The sequence below is a fragment of the Clavelina lepadiformis genome, chromosome 2, assembly GCF_947623445.1.
Source record: "Clavelina lepadiformis chromosome 2, kaClaLepa1.1, whole genome shotgun sequence".
NCBI classification, from domain to species: domain Eukaryota; kingdom Metazoa; phylum Chordata; class Ascidiacea; order Aplousobranchia; family Clavelinidae; genus Clavelina; species Clavelina lepadiformis.
The window spans coordinates 7,253,613-7,273,878 of record NC_135241.1 but is presented as its reverse complement, the minus strand read 5'-3'; the positions used below and the strand labels follow the sequence as shown (position 1 = coordinate 7,273,878).

The window sequence follows — 20,266 nt, the reverse complement described above, 5'->3', positions numbered from 1 at the left end:
TTCTTAAACCAGGCGAGGTCTGTAGGCTAAGTTTAGAAGTTGGTGGTGCACTGGTGCTTTAAAAAACTTTTCAGAGTGACTGTTTTAGTTGGTTACCGTTTTTTGAGTTTATATATACTATAGTGCCGCACTTTTTGAGTACACTAGAAGTTTATTACGTTTAGCCTATGATATTGACATATTCTAACCCTTTCTGTTGAAGAGCAGACTTATCTTAACTTATCAAGGTGCCTTCACTTAATTTACCTGCTGAATCATCTGACTCTATTGTTGCGTACGGTTAGAATACCCTAACCTTTTGTCAACCGAAAGGTTTTAATTTAACAACAGAAATAGTACAAGAAAAGATTTTTATTATAGGTGCATGCTGTACACTTTCTCAATATTACAAATAACCAATAACATACGTAATACTATTGCTTATAAGATGTCTAATACATGATTTGCAATTTCCATGACTAGCTCAGACAGCTCGTCTGTTAATTTCGCTGATTCACACAGTTAACGCTCTTTATCTCAAAGATTCACTCGACTAAAGCTCGATCTCTACTCGCTGGTAGAAGTGCGAGTTTAGAAAATGTAAAAGCGATGGGAGTTAAAATGTTCGAGAAGAAAAACGCAGCATTTCATAACATGTGCAGCGAGGAAAACAATGTGTTGACAATGTGAGATTCATCTAGCTAAAGCTGACACATAGACATAGATAAATTAAAATAATCAGTGTTAAAGTTAAGAAGCGGGCATTTCCAATAAGACTTCTTATCACCACAGATGCTGGAAAACAACTTGGGAACGTACTAAAAGGAGTGTTCACACGTAGTTGTTCAGAGCAAGTTTCCAAAGATCAAACGACAGTTGAAGTGTGTATCCAAAAACAAGTTCATAAACTTCAATCAATAACTAGAAAAAACTTTTCCAAGAAATGATGTAATTGTATTAAAATATACCACCCAGGCCGCTACACTGTGTTGCTGTCTGGGTGGTAAGATTTTTTCAATCGGCGCTATTGCGGCCGGTAAACATTTGTCTAAAATTATCCAAAAAAATTTATAACGAAAAATTTTTTTTTTAAATTAACCTTATCTAATATTCCTTAAAAACAACTTTAGCAAATTTCAAGGAGCTACTCCAAGTAAAAATTTTGTTATTACCCTTAGAACGTGGCTATCTCAAACAGACCAGAACGCTATGAAAAATGGCAAAAAATTTTTTTTCATTTTGTAAGCTAAACTGCTGTTTCTCCAGCAAATGTTGCTCTTTTTTCGCACACGATTAACTGTATTTTTCTGTGTATATACAAAATTTTTGATGTCTTTGTGAATGTTTTCAGTGTTTTCTTTTTATTTTTCTGTGTGGCATCACAATTACAAACAACCCCCGAAATACGGACAGCAAAACGTTGTCATTCTCGTTTATCAAGTGCGTTGTTTGCACTCAATTATTTGCTTACTTTGGTCTATTTGAGCAATATGGAGTTACCAAGTAAGAAATCAAGGAAGGCTTACGATCGAGTAACGTTAAACCCAGCTTTTTCAGCTATTAAAGACGGCGAAATGTCCATTCGAAGGGCCTCAGTGGCTTTCAATACTCAAAGCGTAATGAGTAATGACTCTTTTAATTTTGCAATACACTGAAAAAATATGATAATCGTTACGGGTAAGTTATGCCTATAGGATATGCGAGGTATACTAAAAGCGTTTTAAAACTTGGCCCGTCCATTGTATAAATGCAAAAGTAAAAACAAATCGTAGTGGTTTCCTTTTACACAAACCAAGTTATCTGAATATTCTTCTCCCTTATTATTACAATATTTAAACATACACATTTCTTATTATACAATTAGTTGCAACTTAATAAATTAAAAAAACTTATTTTGCATTGCTCTTAACTCCAGTATTCTTCTTCAGTCTTGCATACACCAAACTGCAACACTGTAAAAGGCTAACTTCTTCATAAAAATACGTCCGCAAAAGCAGGGACAAGCGGCCGCATTTGAAAGGAGTCCGCGATAACCCGGAAAAAGTAGTCTTGGAAGAAATCGTTTTGCTCCGTTTTTGCATCAGTTGAAATTAATATAAAATTATAGTAAAAAAGTAAATTAAATTCTGCACAATATGGTGAAAAAATTTTTTCTCTAGCCTCAGGCAAATGTATTTAACATGAGCTTCAAATCGCAAAGAAAAAATGTGGCCGCAATACTGCCGATAGACCCTACTTCACTTTAACAATGAAAAATTTCCACTCACTTTGATTGCCAAAGAGTGCCAAACTGCAAATATTTTGAGTCTCTATCGACAATACTTTTTAAGTTCCATTGCGTCAAACTCACCCAACTCAGAAAAACCTGGTTAATTTCTCCTCTATGTTAATTTTTTGCGGAGTAGTCTTCTCTGTATAGTTTCTTTTTAACTACTTTTCTCTGCTTGGGTCTGAAATTTGGGGTGGAGCCAGTGATCAAGATCAATTATCGCAAAAATGCATTGCTATGGATAGCAAAGTAATGTTACTCGATGTCTATGGAAAGGTAGGCTACGCTACATGATACGTTAAAAAATATATGAAAAAACACTCTATCTTGCTGATTCAAACCCAAATAAAACAAGTAATATTCAATGTACAACAACGAAATTTATACCATCACGTGCAGAATTTCATCCTGCTTTTATACTGTATTCCTAAAATTTGTAAATTAATTAATTATATATAACTTTTTTTCCAGTGTACTCGGCTTTTCCTGGATTGGAGCCAGTCTATAAAATTTCCCCAAGTGTATGAAAACAAAATTTTAATGTTTAACACGTACTCATGCTGAGTTTACCATTTTTTGATTGGTAGATTTTTTAAACATAGACATCATATTTTCTCAGTATTAAATTTTTGAACGATTTTTTATTAGTAAATTTACCCTTAATCTGCAAAACTTTTCTTCAAACATCACCGGAAAATGTCAGGTAAACTTGACAAATTGTCTCTGTCACCCAGTGGTTGAAGACTTGCACTGTATTTGAAAAGTTCATTTGCTTATTAAAGTGCAATTACATATTGGACCACTATCACTATTAGTGTCAACAGTTTTTGTGAAAAAACTTTGACCCGTTGAGGGTAGTGGCACTGGGCCAAAGTTCGCTAATGTTTTAAATCAACAATAGTGCACCTCAACAGATTGAATGGCTGCCATTTTTTTAAATTTTTAGTTAATGCTAGTTACATGATTTTACCATGATTTACTGTTTTCTAATGTCATGATCCTTGTGATTAATGATAATCCCCACCACAATGCAACTTTTTCGAGAGGAATGCTTTTTCACAATGGCAAAACTTTTATTATTGTTGTAAATCATTTGCTAGTTAAGAACTAACACATGGCATTAATCTTCTGATTCTGAAAGAAAATTAAACTCAAAAAGAAATTTGCTTCTACAAAGCTTCTACCAGATCAACAACAACAGTTAAAACCAGACCGTAGGGCGCATAATCACCCTCATGTTTTTCTCATGCAAAAAACCTTGTGTGTCATTGAGAAGACAACTGTTTACCACTAATAACAAATAAATACTGTCGAATAACAAATCATCGCAACCGGTCTTATTTTGTCTGTCTATTTAACAAAGTTTTAAATCTGCTCAATATTATTGCTTTACTCCAGTAGTTCTGTACACTGTCTTCCATTACCACCTAACATTGCGTTGTACAGTGAGACCTCGTTAATCCGGACCCCGATGAACCGGAATCCCCGCTATCCGACACAAAACTGCCGGGAACGGATTTCTTCCTATGCATTTTACCCCTTTAATCCGGAAACCCCGCTGTCCGACTCCGACACAAAAGTTTTGGAACAAATGTGCTAAATCAATAGCAATAAAATCCGATAAACCGGATTATTAACAGTTAAGCGAAAATGATTCACGATTGTCCTAATACAGTATGTAGTTAGTTGACGAAACAATAGCCGATTATCTACGCATAATAACGTTGCGGTCTTTATTGATTCAAAAGTACAGTACTATACAGCATTACGCTTTGTAAAAAAATTTAGAAACGAAAAAATAAATTGTTCATCAACAGTAACAAACAACGCTTCCGCGGTCGCAAAAAAAACGTACAGTACATCGGTTGAGTGCGGCAATCTATTGAAGACATACTGCTGCAACTCAATCGTGCTATCAGCTTTTGATATATTAGAAAGAACAACAAAGATTAGAAACAGGTCAAAGAAAGTTCAAGACTGCTGGTCCCGCCGGAATGCTTCGCCATGCAAGAGCGGTTTTCAAACCGATTTGCGGCCGCATGTTCGTCACTTCTGGCTTAGAGCATTCGTCTTTAATACGGTGGTTCTGGGGTTCGACACTGGGTCAGATCATACAATAAATATAATTTTATTTTAGTTGCTGTCCAGCCAGAAACTCGGTACTTAGAATTGGAGTAAGGTGCACACTGCGTTTTGAACACGGTACTGCATTTGCAAGATTGATTGATTTTTTACTTTCCGATAATCCGGATACCCCGCTAAACCGACATTTTTTGACGAAACGAAGTGGTCCGGATTAACGAGGTCTCACTGTATTCGCTTTATGACTATGTAGTTACCAACACGAGCATCTGAAACAATTTGTCTTGTGAAAAATTTAACCTCATTTCCGCCATTGTTTATATTTTAAAGCGATCGTTTTGAAACATGGTTGGTAAATCAATTATGTAAAGCACTTCAGAATGTCCATGATAAACCATAACATTCATCTTATTCTTTTCGTATAAATATATTAATATGTATTTGCGTAGTTGGTGTGTGTAGTAACTGATGGTGTAATTGCAATGACTTTCACTAGAATTCACAATGTAATAAAATCTAACATAAAAGTAGGATATGAATGCAACGACGTTAATAACAGAAGTTGAATGTCAGCCAGAAAGCAAATCAATTAACGGCACTTCGATGCTCATGATTTTCAACAATAAGCTAACAGAATAACTTCGCGTGTAAAATTACTTAATTTTGTCCTGATGATCACTTGTGGTCTGTTTATCAGAACCAAACTCAGCCGATGAGACAAAAATATTTTTCCAGATTTTTGGTCGGGCATATAAGCCCCCTCTTGTCTTTTGCTGTCAAAAAGTGAGCCAATGTTTTTTCAGTAGTTTCTTTACTTTTCTTCTATGCCTTCACAGCGTTTTTGTACCAAAAAATTAAGGCAAAAAGTGAATGACACGATAAAAGCATGCTCTCAGGCCCAGTTCTGTTAACGTTTAAAAGAACCTAATGCTAGCCAATAGCTTTTTCAATATAGGCTACCTACTGCTTTTTTGAAAACTAGTATCTCTATTTTGTTTCCTACCCCTTTGATTTTTGCTGATTACGCCGGTGGTCTCTTGTACCAGATATTTTTGAAAAACAAATGTGGTTGTTTTTGGTTTGGAACTATTAATTATTCGTGTTCTCATGCACAGTTCTGAAATTGCTGTTGTTAGTTTGTAAGTGCAATTTTTTACTGTAGCTGTGGTATGCATACATGCTTGGTGGGCTGTGAGTTTGGGCCTTCATTAAATATTATGCACTGAGATTAGCATTTTTTTTTTAAATTGCAAGACACTTTTTGCTAGTATTATGTTGTCTATGAGGGTTTGTGACATTAGAATTGTGTAATGGAAATCTACTCTGCAAACAGTTCTTGGTTTGTTTTCTTTAAACAGAATATTTTTGAATGATTTAGACGTTTTTTCTAAATCGAAGTTGACATGTGGTAATTTTATGCATTATAGGCCAGCAGAGATTAAATCAGAGTGTTTTAATGTTACTAATGTGATGCAATTGTTCACAAGTTGCAAATTAATATTCCCTTAAAGCTCAAGAAATCCCTCTAAATGTTTCATGGAACTCCTGTTAAAGAGTGGTGGACATGGACACAGTCCAGCATGCATCAACATACACATCAGAAACCTAAAATGTAAACTATATTCAAAGTTATACTTTATTCGCTAAAGATCACTATTGCTGTGGTCAGAAGCTGTTGATCCAGTGGACATGAACATTTGAACATAGGTATTAAGTTTGCATAAATTCTGAATGTGTCAGAAGATGTTTAAACAGAATTATAGATTTTGTTTGAAAGTGGCAAAATCAGTTACTGGACAAAAAACAAAATCTAATATTCAAAAAGAGTTAGGTCGTTATAATTTTAATTTTGTGCTGTGTATCCGTGTCTTCTGTGGATAAGTGTACACTGAATATACATACATTTTTCCCAGTTCATTATACATATACTATAGTTTAAATACATACGATGTTCTATAATAATGGTTTACAGTTATTTTTTCAGTCTGGATATACAATTTTTGAATTTAGTCTAAAATCTGATTAGTGTAAACAAAAATGACCCAGTCTCAAGATATGAATGGGAAAGGTGATGCAGAAGTGTAAGTATTTTTTTTTCTTATGAAATTGTGTGCAGTGTACTTATAAATATACATAGAATTGTGACCAGATTTCCTTCCTTTCACTAGAACGCACCCTGCTCCAACTCTGTGGGCACAAAGAAAGGATGTGGTTTTTCTAACCTTCAAAATTGAAAGCTGTAAAACCCCTCAAGTGTCATTCGAAAAGGACAAGGTTACGTTCACTGGAACTGACCACTCTACAGTAACCCATTATGCCAATACAATTGAGATGAATGATGAAATTAAACCTGAGGTGTGTTAGATTTTTTATCTAGATTTAGGAATTTTGAACTTCCATTACATTTTATTGTATGCTAAAAAATATTGTGGTATGATAAATGAGGTACTGTACATATAAATGTTGGCTAAAAAGTCATGCTTTGATTTTTATTTTGGACTTAATACACTTGTTAAAAGTTGTTATACCGTACTGGATTGCTAATTTATCATGAATAATGTGACATTGATCATAGAAATTGCAAATAAAAATGCCCGCACTTTTTTTAACAATCAAATGCAAGATGAATATATTGGCCAGATTGATAGTTCAAAAAACTATTTTCCATACAGAGGAAGCTCATTTACTTGAAGTGGAAGGAATTCATTGAGTAGCTATGAGTTTATTAAAGTTTGCCAGAATGTTTACAATCTTAAGCAATCAAAATAAAGGTCCAATTGGAAACTATATACTGTTATATGGTGATTAGCATGCGAAATCTGTGAAAAGTCTGTTTTTTATCCAATAACTCAAACTATATTCTGTGGTTAAAGGAATTCAGTCATTCTGCATCTTTAGACGTATTGATTGTATCTTTAGCTCAATCAATTACCATAATCTTACCAATTTGGAAAAATGCACCCCTACCAAAACTTAAACAAGGGGGTGCGGCCTCAAAATGATGTCACAATTCCAAAAAGTTCAGACTCTCATTATGCTGAAAATATCTCTTAGAAAAACCTTTTTTAAGTTAAAAATAATGAAAAAATGAAACATCCTAATGCACATATTATATTTTATAAATTATGAAATTAGGGTTGCATTTGGGCGAAAAAAGGACTTGGCATTGAGTGTACTCTCCAGAAGAAAAACATTGGATTTTGGCCTCGGTTAACTAAGGACAAAGCAAAGGTAGTATTTTCATATATCAAGTTTGCTCCAGAAATTGCTTTCACATCTCATAAATTTCAGGTAACCTTGACTTAAGAACCGCTTAAAAATGCTTCATGCATTGAATTTTCAGATTCATTGGTTGAGAGTTGATTTTAACAAATGGAAAGATGAAGATGATTCTTCAGATGACGAAGGTAGACAAGAGGAACCTGATCTTTCCAACCTAATGGCCCAAATGGGAGGAGGAGCTGGGGGAATTCCTGATATGGGTGACCTTCCAGACGATGAGGAAGTAGATAGTGATGATGAAGATCTTCCAGATTTAGAAGACAATGTTGATAAGGAAGATAAACCTGAAAGTGCGTGATTGCCATATGTTACTGCCTGAACTACAATTCTTACCATTTGGCTGAGGCACATAAACCAGCGGTCTATGCTGTGGCACAACTAGGCTTAAAGTGACATATTTTACTATGTTTTTTGAGACCGAACAATGTTGCGTATCACAATTAAATTTAATTCTACTTAAAATGAGCTTCATGCAGTACACGATTAACCAGAAATTTGGTAAGTAGTGTTACCCGTCAAGTATTTTTGTAAGTTTTATCACACTCACTAGGTTGTTAGAGGATAGCAAAATTTGATTTCGGAAGCCAGAGCCTATGTGTTTATGCTTGCTGCATGCCGAGTCAAAGAAATGGCGATGCATCTTGAATAAAATAAATCAGGTTTGTCAATTTGTACTTAGTCCATTCAGTTCGTTATGCCATTTTTGCAAAGTATGAAAACACAAATACAAAATTAACATTTATTCACGTTGAGCTGATACTCATCCCGAAAACAAAACCCCCGAAACTAACGCAAAATTGATATATTTAATCAGAAATACTTATTTGCTTATGCGTATTGGAGTATAAAAAACATAAAAAGTTTAAAAACACAGAAGTTACGATAGGAAACGTTTTTTTATAACTATAAGGTATGAAAAACGGTAGTGCACTTTTTTCTGTTTATGTCAAATCAACAATGACAAACTGTAGAAGAAAGATCTCAGTAACGGCAACATCGCTTCGATCATTGCTGGCAACAAATATAGTAGGCCTTGATTCTAGTGAAACAAAAGCCTAGAAAACGTCGGTTGCATTTTATGCAACGTTTAAATGAACTTTCCAAAAATTTGGAAAAGCTATATATTTTTAGAAACCTGGTCGTAATAATAACACATCAGTAAAGGAGCTTCTTATAAATTGCCGGTAGTAATAGGTTATACTCATATTGTTTTAGTTTACTGTTAACTGAAAGTCGATGAATGGAATTTTTATTGGAGATTATCACGTAATTTCAAAGCGTTCTTGAGTAAAACTGCAGTTTTCAGATGGTCTAAAGAGCATGTTGTTTTGTTTTTTTTACTACCAGCGCTTATTTCATAAATTTTCCTGAGACTTTCGCTCCTCCATCTTTTTTCGGAGATGATCCGGCATATGCATGTGGTACATCCTTTGCACTGCTGGTTTTCTTTTTTCTTCTATGTTATGCGTTGGAACAACCTGAACTATTGGAGGCAATGTTTTGTTTGGATCTAGCAATCGAATTTTTCCTCCAGCAATATGATCTTTGTACAAGTGCCCACTTTTTTCTTCTGGTGCTTTCTTTACAATATTTTCTTTTGTCTAAACAAAGAATTAGTTTTAGAAGCATAAATTTGTCAAACATAATGCAATAAACGTTTATAGAAGCATGGCCTCATAAATTGTGGGTTGCAGAGTTTTTCCAAATACAGCACGAGAAGACTTTGTTTCGAGACAACCGTAATCGATCAAAATTAAAGTAAACCCTTTTAAACATCAAACGTTTTTACCTTTAATTTCTGTACTGATTGATGCATTTCTGACACTTTGCTGTTGTCAGTTTTAGACACATAACCTTTTTCGGCCAAATGCTTTTGCTGAAGCGCTAGTTCATGCTCCTGCAATCAGTAAGATTTTGTAACTGTAAATAAAGCTTACTTCTGACGGCGCATGTTGTTAGTGGCAGCTGTACGACGTCAGAAGCGAAGAGAAGAACACATAATACAAGTTAGGTGACATAATGATATTGTAGGCCTACATGTATTTTTCGCATTTCGTTTTGGAATTGCTGCTCCCTTTTGGCTTGCAATGCTTGTTTTCTTGTGTCCTCCATTTTCTTCTGACTGATCATACTTTTAGCAGCATGCTCCTGCATGCGCCGTCTATTTATAGCAGGAAATTCATCAAGTATTATTCTTTAGTTGTTTGAATCACTAGTTTTTAACTTAATTAGTAAGTACTTGAACAAGCGCCAAATCGAGGCAATGAAATAACATAATTTACGTTACGCAATACTGAACAAAACTCAAAGCAAGTCTTTTGCGGTAGTTTTGTTGACAATGAACGTGTAAAGATTAAACGGTATGCAATATAATGAGTCTGTGGTCATTATACTTATTACTATTAGGCTATACAGCTTACGTCCAATATGCTTCTCTTACGGCTGCATCTTGTTCTCTGTCGTCGGACTTTGCTTCAAACCACCAGTTCCATTGATAATAAGGTTGGCCAAGTCTATCTTGAATTTTGCTCTCTACGGCATAGCAACCTTGCAATAAATTTAACTTTAACTTCACAGATATTAAATTATAATAAGTTCGGTCATGGAAGAATAATTAGATTTCTGTAGGAATAATAATTTATAGCCTACTCTTGTAGAGTGCACTACTTGGCCACCTGATGAGAATATTTTATGACAACAGACAGATAGGATATAGGCCTAGAATGTAGCTAAGAAATGCATTATCCTAACCGGGAATACTTGGCAAGGCAAAATCTTCAGTCCGAAATGTAAATTGTCGAGGTGTGTCTGGCAAACTGAAATCGGGTGATTTACCTTTTGGCCAGCCGAAAGTGTAAATACCTGCAAGTACATAGGCAATAGATTTTCTTGAGCAAAAAAGTTAGTCGATTAGTTCAGTGGTCGGCAACCACCAAGCCGCGGCATGGTACCGGTCTGTGAGGAGATCGTTACCGGGCCGCATTACTCTTTTATGTCTGTAGTGCAATAAGGTTGTCGTATATTGTCACCAAAAAGGTGTTGGAAATCCGCGTTAGTTGATTTATCGCTACTAGGCTACAGGACATCATAATGTGTAATGGCTGCCACAATAGTTTGAGGTTCGAAGAGGTTGTGTGTGTGTTCAGAGTTGTGAAAGAAAGGCCTTTTTTAACGAAATGGTAACTTTTAGTCCAGCCAGGTTTTCTATTTTATTTTGTAGAAACTGCAGTGAAAGGGCGCATAATCTAATGGTTAGTGTATTAGTGTGGACACTAGGCAGCTTGGCGCAGATTCTTTTCGTTTTGTTTCAACTAAAAACTGAGGGACCAGGTAGACGTACTTTTCTTTTAAAATTGGCCTGAGGATCGAGTAGTTGATTCAGTGTGAAGCGTCCTAGATGGTTCACAGAGCCAACTAATCCTCTATCAAAATGCAAGCTACTTTTTGAAGGTATTTCACAAAGCGGTCACACAATAATGAGCCACTCTGAATTTAGGGCAATTTTCAACATTAAACATATATTTTTAGTCGGATGAAAATGAGTACAAAGCAAACACCTATGCTGAGTTATTTTGGAAATGGGTCAACACCTGACATCGACGACGAAGGGCCTACAGCTAAAAAAAAGAGTAAAGCTTTTTTCAATCGCCAATATAATGTGTCGTATTTAAAATACGGATTTATTTCAACTTCTGATTCCGAAGCACCTCACCCGCTCTGCCTAATTTTCAACAGCAAGTTATCAATCGAGTCAATGAAGCCTTCAAAACTGCTTCGGCACATGACGAATAAGCAGCCCGAATTAAAAGATAGACCTGTGGAGTTTTTTGAAAGAAGGAAACGTGACCGCGAAGGTGAAAAACGAGTATTGAGGACTGCTTTGTCAACAAATTCAAATGCACTAAGAGCATCGTTTGGTGTCTCACCGCATAGCTAAGACTAACAAACCATTTACTATTGGAGAAGCATTGATTCTACCTGCATGTACTGATATGTGCCGTGAAGTTTTAGGAGAATCGGCAGCTAAAAAGATAGTACAGGTTCCCCTTTCGGTTCGCACTGTTGGGAGACGAATTGAGGATATGGCGGAAGATATCGAAATTTATATGTTAGAGTGGATTGTAAAGTCACCATGGTTTGCGATTCAGTGTGATGAGTGGTCAGATATTGAAAAAAAGCTGGGCTGCTAGTTTTTGTTCGATATCTTTATGACGAAGACATTCATGAGGACATGTTGGTGCTTTGTTATTGCCAAAAAACACCACAGCCGATCTGTTCAAATCTCTGAATGATTATTTCACCAGAAAACTGAACCGGTATTTTTGTGTCGGTGTGTGCACAGATGGGGGCTGCAGCCATGATTGGTCGTCTGTCTGGTTTGACTGCTCGCATTAAGGAGGTCACACTAGATTGCAAGGCCACTCACTGTGTTATTAACAGAGAAATGCTGGCGAGTCAAAAGTTATCACTAGGGCAACCAGTTTTTTGACCTAAAAATTTTAAATTTTGACCTTAAAATTTGCAAATTTTGACCTCATTTTGACCTAAAAAGTTTAAATTTTGACCTTATTTTGACCTAAAACGTTTAAATTTTGACCTTATTTTGAAAAACGCTATACTGATAATCTCTACACTGTCTACAGCAACTTTCTAATCTAAAGCTGCATTTAAAAATGACAAAATGCTTTTCTAGTGTTGACTTTTTTTCGTTTCTGCGTATTAAGATTGACAACTTGCAGTTTCAAATGCAATGCCGTCACATCGTGACGTCATCAAACGCGCTGAAAAGCCTTCCCTCTCTTTGTGGCTTTGGTTCTAAGTAAAATTTGTGGCACTGGAATTGTTTGCGGTACAAGAAAAGAGAAAAACGGAAGAATAATATTACAAAATGGCTACAAAATTACAAGTTTAATAGATTTTGACCTAAAAAAAAGACCTAAAGAAACAATTTGACCGTATTTTGACCTAACGTAACATTTTGACTTTATTTGACCTAATAACTTCTATACCACACGTCGTACAAAGCTGAAATTTGTTTTGTGCTTGTTTGATAACATTCTGGGCAGGTTAAAAAAAATTGACCATGTTGACTTTTGGTTGCCCTAGTTATCACCTGAGCTACATACTGTAGTATGTTCGATGATATAGTTAAAATGATCAACCTCATTAAAGCTCATGCTCTTAACACCCGGCTGTTTGAGCAGATGTGTGAGGACATGGATTCTGAGTACAAGTGTCTTTTTTTTACTCACTGAAGCAAGGTGGCTCTCACGAGGTAAATCATTAATTAGGACGTTTGAGTTACGTGAACCAGTACAAAGATTCCTACTGGAGAAAAATTTAGATCTTGCTAACAAACTTATTGGTGAAAAATGGGTTCTTAAACTTGCCTATTTGTGCGACATATTTAATCTGCTGAACGAACTGAATTCTTCACTTCAGGGCAGAATGACTTCAGTAGTGACGTTGGCAGATAAAGTAGCTGCATTTCAAGACAAACTTAAATTGTGGGAGTAGCGCATAAACAAAGGGGTATTTGACATGTTTCCAACAGTAGCTGAGACATTGAAAAACAGTGAGCCTGAACAAGCGTTCTCCGACCTTGTGAGCAGTCACATGCGTGTACTTTTACAAGAGTTCAAGCGCTAAAGACCCTCGAACAGCAAAGAAATGGATCTGGAATCCATTCGTTTTCCAAACAAATGAATCGACCTTACTTGTACGACAAGAGGACCAGCTGCTGGACATTGCGAATGATTGTAACCTGAAATGTATTTTTCGTACAACGACTCTACCAACATCTTGGATGAAGGTCTTGCCATGAAAGCCTTAAAACCTTTACTGCCCTTTCCGACATCCTACTTGTGTGAGTCTGGATTTTCTGTGATGGCAGCTACAAAGACGAAGCCGCGAAACAGACTGGACGTGAGGGATACATTACGAGTTTCATTGAGTACCATAATTCCTAGGTGGGAGCGTCTCGTTGCGGCAAAACAAGCTCAAGGTTCTCATTGAAATTCCGACTTCTATGAGCTTCAATAGATTCAATTTAATGAACATTTGTGTTTTTTTTTGAAGGCCGTTCCGCGAAACAATTTCAGTTTTAAACCGGTCCGCAGTGCACAAAAGGTTGCCGACCCCTGGATTAGTTGGTTGTTAATGTTATGATTTCATCTACATTATATTTTCAATGTATTTTAGAAATAAGAAAACTACAGTAACACTACACTCTACAGATAGGTAAAAGCAAATTATAAATGCATACTTTTTCCTTTGGCTATTTGAGATTCAAAATGCTTTTGATCAGTATAGTACAGATAGTCGGCAGGTTGAAGAAGGACCTGCAAGAAGTAATAGGTATATGAATAAATAACCACCTAACATATACAGTAACCAATATATGAGAAATTAGTGACTCTCTCTAGCTAGAGATGATAAACAAGAGAACTTTTAATTTTTGCTTTGCATTGTTAAATATTGTATAACCGCAGCAGTGTTGTGTATTAACCATGTTTTAACCGACCGTAAACGTTATTTTAACAGCAAAAGAATGTTGGTGACGTTTGACGTCGTATTCATCTAAAAATGTATTGATGTCATTGTCAACTTTGATTGGCAGATCTTTTAGTTGTTGAAAGGAACCAAAAATTCCAGGACAGTATTTCACAAATGACGTGATTTTCTGCTGCGTACGATCGCTAGAATTTGTTTTAGTTTCTGACGTAACTTTGACGTCGACATAAAACTGTTCGTCAGCATCAAACAGTCCATCCTCGCTTATCCCTCGATCGGCTTTATTATACATGGCGCGGTATAATTCGGTTCCCAGGCTATTTTTCGGCAAGCCGTTGTTTGCTTTTATGAGGTCTTCTAGGAAGTATTCATCATGACGTGGAATATTGTTTCTTTTGAGGTAGTACAAGTTTGAGCTGTGTTGTTTTGTAATTCCCCCACAGTATTGACCAATTTCCATACAAACGGATTTGGCCGAGTTTAGAGATGCAAACGATTTTTGAGTCTGACTAATTTTACTGGAATGACCAATGGTTAAGCCTTCATACATACTCCATCGACAAGTTTTGACATCTGCAATTAATTTGTGGAGTTGTGGAAAGCATGTGTGTCATATCCACGTTGTTGATCAGTTGAAGATATGACCGAGAAATATAAAAAGAAAACAGTATAAGTAATCCTAGAGACAATTAATACCACTTACCGAGAAATGAACGTCAAAGCCATATGTGTGTTGGACAACGCTTTGGTTGATTTCTAAATCAATTTTCAAAGGATTCTTTAGTGCTTGAAAATATTGTGAGTCCCCAGGACAATATCGTACAAAAGAAGTCTTTTTTGGAAAGTAATATTTCTTTTTTGGGATAACGTTTAATGTTTTATCTTGCAAAATCTGTGGTTGGGCCGGCCCTGACACAACGGTATAACGTGGAATGTTACTTCGTCGGAGCGAATACCTATCGCCTTCATTTTCTTGCATTACTCCTTGACACTCAGGAGCAATTTTTTGACATATTTCTAACGCTTCTGTGAAATTTTCCATGAGCGTAAATCGAATGTTTTCCGGAGTTGTTGGAATTTTGATATCAACCCCTGGTGGGGGTGGTGGAGGTTGGTTAACTCGTAGTGATCTTAGATGCGATGTTTCCTTTAATGTGGAAAGTTCTATGCTGAAATCCAAATACTTCCCTTCGAATTTTTCCCACCGGCATGGCCCTAAACGAACAAAATATAAATGAAGTTAAGCGCATCTTAACCAGTGGGGTCGTAAGTTAAATTATAAGCAACTGTTTTGCAGTATGAAACGACTGCATTATGAACAAGATTGCGCATAAAGCTGCATACAAAACGTGCGCTGTCCGGAAAAGGCGTCATTTACGCCCTGGAATTGCAAGACATCGGGTATCGGGATATGTTGGGAAAAATTAATCAATTTGTATAGAATAGATAGTGGAATGGCGTGTAACTATAATTTGATAGTCGTAAACGGCGGAATTAGCAAAGCCAGATCTGAAACCTTTTATTAAAACTTTAACGTTTTGTTATTCAGCTTAATCTATTGATGAAGTAAACTAACTACATAACTTTTTAGGCAGACCGCCCTATAGAAAGTTGACTGACTACCGATGGTAATCAAGAACGACGAACACATAAATAAATCTTATGTTTTGCATAGTCACACTTCGGCTTTGTGACGATTCATTTCTCCATAAAGCATATAGGCCTAACCAAGTACACATTAAACAACTTTAGGAAATATCACTGTCATTAACTAAACTGAAGAATATCAGCGTTAATATTCCATAAAGTTAGTGTGGATTACTGTTCAAGTAGTAGCCCATTAACGCTTTCTGGTATTTTGTAAAGTTAAGCAACATCTGTTATAGAACTGAAGATAATGTGATAACCGAGATAATGGAGATAGATAAAGAAAAGATACCTGGTTTTATGTCAAAATCCATGGCTGGTTTTCCGTCGATATACAAAATAATTCGTTTAACTTCAATCCGACGAATATCAATAAACAACTTAGTGTACGTTGGATGACTATCCACGTTTACTAGACGGTAATGCAAGTCTTTGAGTCCATCTGACTTCGCTCTTGCGACTCGTGTGTCGTTCAGGCGATGTCTGTTAACACCATCAAAGTGTGAAAATTATGTACAAAGTAATAAACAAAAATATTGTGTATAAGTCCTACTATTGCTAAATATTATAAATATTGTAGTCCTGGAGTTAGGATTGCGTACCATGCACACACTGAAGATAAATATGTACATACATCATATCTATGCTTATACAGTAAATATCAATTTATATCTTCTTGAGATCACTAAATAAGCGATTACTTTAAGTGTTTCGACAATTTTAATGCATGAATGACTTCCTGGAATATAATGATTATTATGTGTGAAGAATGTGAACGTTTTCATGCCGACCAACAATTTTTAAAGTTTAACCAACGCTACCAAGTTACAGAAAGTATTGTAATAACACCGTATTGTCCAAGCTATGGTAGTATGAGTCCAAAGACGAAATGTTAGCCAGTGCTCACGTAATACCAAGCCGCAGGGACGCACTGCAGCAATTGCATATTCAACTTTTGAATAAATGTATCAACTAGAGATTCTAACTTTCACTTTGATGTACTGTATAAAAAGCCATGATGGGAAATAGTTAAACGACTTTAGGAACCTTAAAATTTTTGGTAGATTAAAAGTGGGACACAATAGCGGTAAAGGTAAAATAAAATATGAATACATAAATGTATTGAGAAAATGAGTTATTTTACTGTTACTAGTCATAGCTAACTTATATGTTCGCGATACTCCAATGGAAAAACGTCCGACAGCATTTTGTTGTCAAGAGTGGGTGCATGGTATACGCTGTCTTAGTTCGAGGGCTATATATGAGCTTTTCTTTTGTCGTCAAGTTTAAAGGCTTTGGCAAATCGAATTTTCGGAATTGCCAACTAAAATAAAGTAGCTTTGGACGCTCAAATCCAACTTCATGTAACTAACGAATACCATAACAGTTGAAATGTATCAAAATCGGCACTTTCTCTCTGGAAACACTTAGAGCTTTAATTATTTGCTTGAAATGTAAGTTATATGTTGGTAATTGAAGTAAATGCCCTAGTACAAGTTCTAAAAAATTAATTAAACTAACTTTAAACTGTAGATAGATTGCAATGTAGAAAATCTAAATTTAATTTTTATATTTGCATGTAACTTACGGAAATTCGCTTGGGTGAAACTTCCAAGGATGCTTGTGAACAATCATTTTATAGCGACCAATATTGAGATCCGAAGGTATGATTTTCATTTTGCTGCATGGGTTAGATATTATCATGATTTGCTGACTTACCGGCATAAAAAGTAGACCCTATAGTTTTCCAATTACAACTTCAACAGATAACAAAATTTTAGCCTAACTTGACATATTGCCAATGTGATAACCTACATATTTACTTGTAACGGATGCGAAACTCCATGTCGTTATCTTCCCCACCCCATCCCCAGAACTGATTGGAGTGCCCGTTTGCTTTTCTGTACTGCACTGGTGTAATGCCCGTCACGCCACCAAAATCGGTGCCGTAATGGGGTTTGTACTCAAACTTGTCGATGGCTGTGTATATAAATCGTTATAACGACACTTATTGTTTAGTTTCAAAGTACAAGAATCTAAATTACGACGTCTGGAAATTAAGTTGAGAGATAAAACATTTTCTGAGATTGCAGATGTTGATACACCTTACTTGAGCTTTCATCGCACAACAATGTGCAATAAAACATTATTTTATCCTAAAATATTTTGTTGTTTCAAATTTACCTGGCGATAAATGACGCGGTTGTTCTCCGCACATGTATAAATTTTTGTCGTTTTCTGGGATCATATCAACGTCATGAAAGATGATACAGTCGTAAAAATCCCGCTTCATCACTTCTTGGAAAGCAGCGTTCATCAGCATCGCTTTGTTAAACTGGCCTTCATCAAGCTAAACATAAAAATCTAGTCATATTGAAGACATTAGATTTCGGACGGAAATTCTACAAAACTCAGGCACAGATAAAACCATATGATTTCTTAATGGAGATTATATCTTTTGTTCGATTTGTTCGACAAATAGTCTGCTATAAGTTTTAAATTCTTTATTTCTTACGAAAAGCAAGCGAAAAATATAGGCTATCATGAATAAAACATTCACTGCTTTATTAATTACTTGGTTTTTACCTGTTCAGCCACGTAAACACAATATTGAATCATTTGCTTTTGCAGCATTGGATGGAGATAAAACAACAAAGTTTTCAAATGAGCTTCCCGATCTTTAAACGGTATTATGATGGCCACCTTTTGCCTGCATTTGAATAAAACGCTGTGTGTTATTGTTTGACTGCAAATTAAAACTGCAGGTATGTTGACTATACTGTACATGAAACCTAAAGTACACGTCTATACGTTAGCATCTGTAGACGTATATGATAAAGCGTAAGCTTATATCTCTATATTGGCCTATAGGATATTGTAATTATTTGCAGTATTTAAAACTAACAACACAAGCATTTTCATACGTGTACGGTTATATATGCACAGTATACATAAAGTTGAAGTCACACGCATTTCATACAGCGGTTTGCAATTGGCTGGTGTATAGCAACCTCCTTTCAAAAATTGTGTTCCTGAAACTCGCTCGACTTCGTCAAAACTTGGAGTTATGTTGGGATTGATATTTAATGCGCCCACTGGGTTAATATCAAAAATAATTAAAAAAATACCTGCATTTGAATGTGAATTGAAAATACGTTTAGTCTATTTGACCAAGGTATTTATCTAGGAGCAAACCTAGCTTGCTTGGATATTCGGAGCAATTTTTCAAACCCATCAAATGTCTAGCTGGTGGGTCGTCCTTTACATCATATTCTTCAACTTCTCGCAAGGCTTTGGGAATAATTTCTTCTGTCTTTTCGGTGAAAAGAACTTCTTTAACGTTACTTTTGACAATATCCTTTGTAAGTAAACTGCATAAAAACAACATGTATGCAAATACTAAAAATAACTTTATAGACTATAAGAAATCATAAAATAATAAACAAGGCGGACTAATTTACAATGAAGCGATAGCACATTTATTGCGGCCTATACAGTCTTATTAGCCCTAGAGCAAGCTAATAAGCATGTTTAGGTCAACAAACTTTCTCTGTAGTAGTCTCTAAAGTTGTCCATGCAAAGTATAATTCTGCTGATGTTTTATCAACCAGTTCTTGCATAGTTATGGCATACAGCAATATTTTAGCGCTACCCGAAATGTGCTTATCCTCTCAATCACATATTTTCATTATAATACAATCAGTATAAAACAACAGCCCATTACCTTTCGTTGCGTCGAGTCATAACCAAAGCAAGAGAAAACAAAGTAAGACTGAAGATGAACACTTTGGTATTTCGTCGTTGTCCAACTCGTCTTATGCATCTTGTTGGTAACAGGAGACGGAACAGATTCCTTGCAATACTTTGCAAAAAGTGCACCATATTTTGTCATTGAAGAACTGTCTTGTAACTTCTCTTATAAAATCAATGGCAGAAGTTTTATGAAGTAAAGGTAAACTCAAATTTTCGAATGGTGAAACCGATCGGGAACAAGGCAAAATAATTACCACTACCGGTACATGAAATCTCTGTTTACTTTCATAGCATATTTTATTTCGTCTGCAGTATTTTAAAAATGAAGAATCTAAACCTTGATATAACTCAAAATCAATTAATTTTTTAATCCTTTACTCAAAACGTATTAAGCAACTGCTAAACTTCTCAATCATGTAACAGCAAATTATAAAAACTGCCACACCTTTCAATGTCATGTCTTAAGAGCTACGTCCAAACCTTTTGTGATGTTTATTTCCTTCTAAATAATTTAACGTTTTTAAAATAGTAGAACTACAAACTGCATGTATTTGAATAAAAACAATATTAAAATATAACTAAACTTATTAAAAAATTGAAATATGATCAGAATAAATCCTTTCTGATGTGGAGATTTTTTCGCTGAAAACTCGCTGATGTTGTAATCAGTTTAGTATAGCCTACAAGATAAAACTTACTTCGCTTTGCTAAGTGATCACCAATTTTGATGTTTAACCTGTT

The 20,266-nt window shown here is 35.5% G+C and overlaps 2 protein-coding genes across 4 annotated transcripts; one reads left to right on the top strand and one right to left on the bottom strand.

Annotated features, from left to right (window-relative positions):
* Positions 1-6,264: 6,264 nt before the first annotated feature.
* Positions 6,265-8,358, top strand: LOC143445757 (co-chaperone protein daf-41-like). The gene is made up of 4 exons (XM_076945064.1): positions 6,265-6,411; positions 6,499-6,685; positions 7,466-7,561; positions 7,674-8,358. Exons 1-4 carry the CDS (start codon positions 6,368-6,370, stop codon positions 7,908-7,910), a joined length of 564 nt encoding a protein of 187 aa, XP_076801179.1. The 5' UTR covers positions 6,265-6,367; the 3' UTR covers positions 7,911-8,358.
* LOC143445756 (uncharacterized) lies at positions 8,338-20,073 on the bottom strand. 3 transcript variants are annotated; one of them, XM_076945061.1, is made up of 15 exons: positions 19,497-20,073; positions 18,968-19,143; positions 18,753-18,867; positions 18,359-18,482; positions 17,957-18,122; positions 17,596-17,752; positions 17,361-17,453; positions 16,065-16,255; positions 14,136-14,698; positions 13,878-13,953; positions 10,364-10,474; positions 10,033-10,159; positions 9,650-9,773; positions 9,402-9,509; positions 8,338-9,213 (listed from the first exon to the last, which is right to left on the bottom strand). In XM_076945061.1, the coding sequence occupies exons 1-15, from the start codon at positions 19,652-19,654 to the stop codon at positions 8,968-8,970; spliced, it is 2,535 nt and encodes an 844-aa protein (XP_076801176.1). In that variant the 5' UTR covers positions 19,655-20,073; the 3' UTR covers positions 8,338-8,967. The 3 variants fall into 3 exon arrangements, with proteins under 3 accessions (XP_076801176.1, XP_076801177.1, XP_076801178.1); XM_076945062.1 differs by lacking the exon at positions 14,136-14,698 and adding an exon at positions 14,829-15,340 and having other exon boundaries at positions 19,497-20,064; XM_076945063.1 differs by lacking the exons at positions 18,968-19,143; positions 19,497-20,073 and having other exon boundaries at positions 18,697-18,827.
* Between the last annotated feature and the right edge of the window lie 193 nt (positions 20,074-20,266).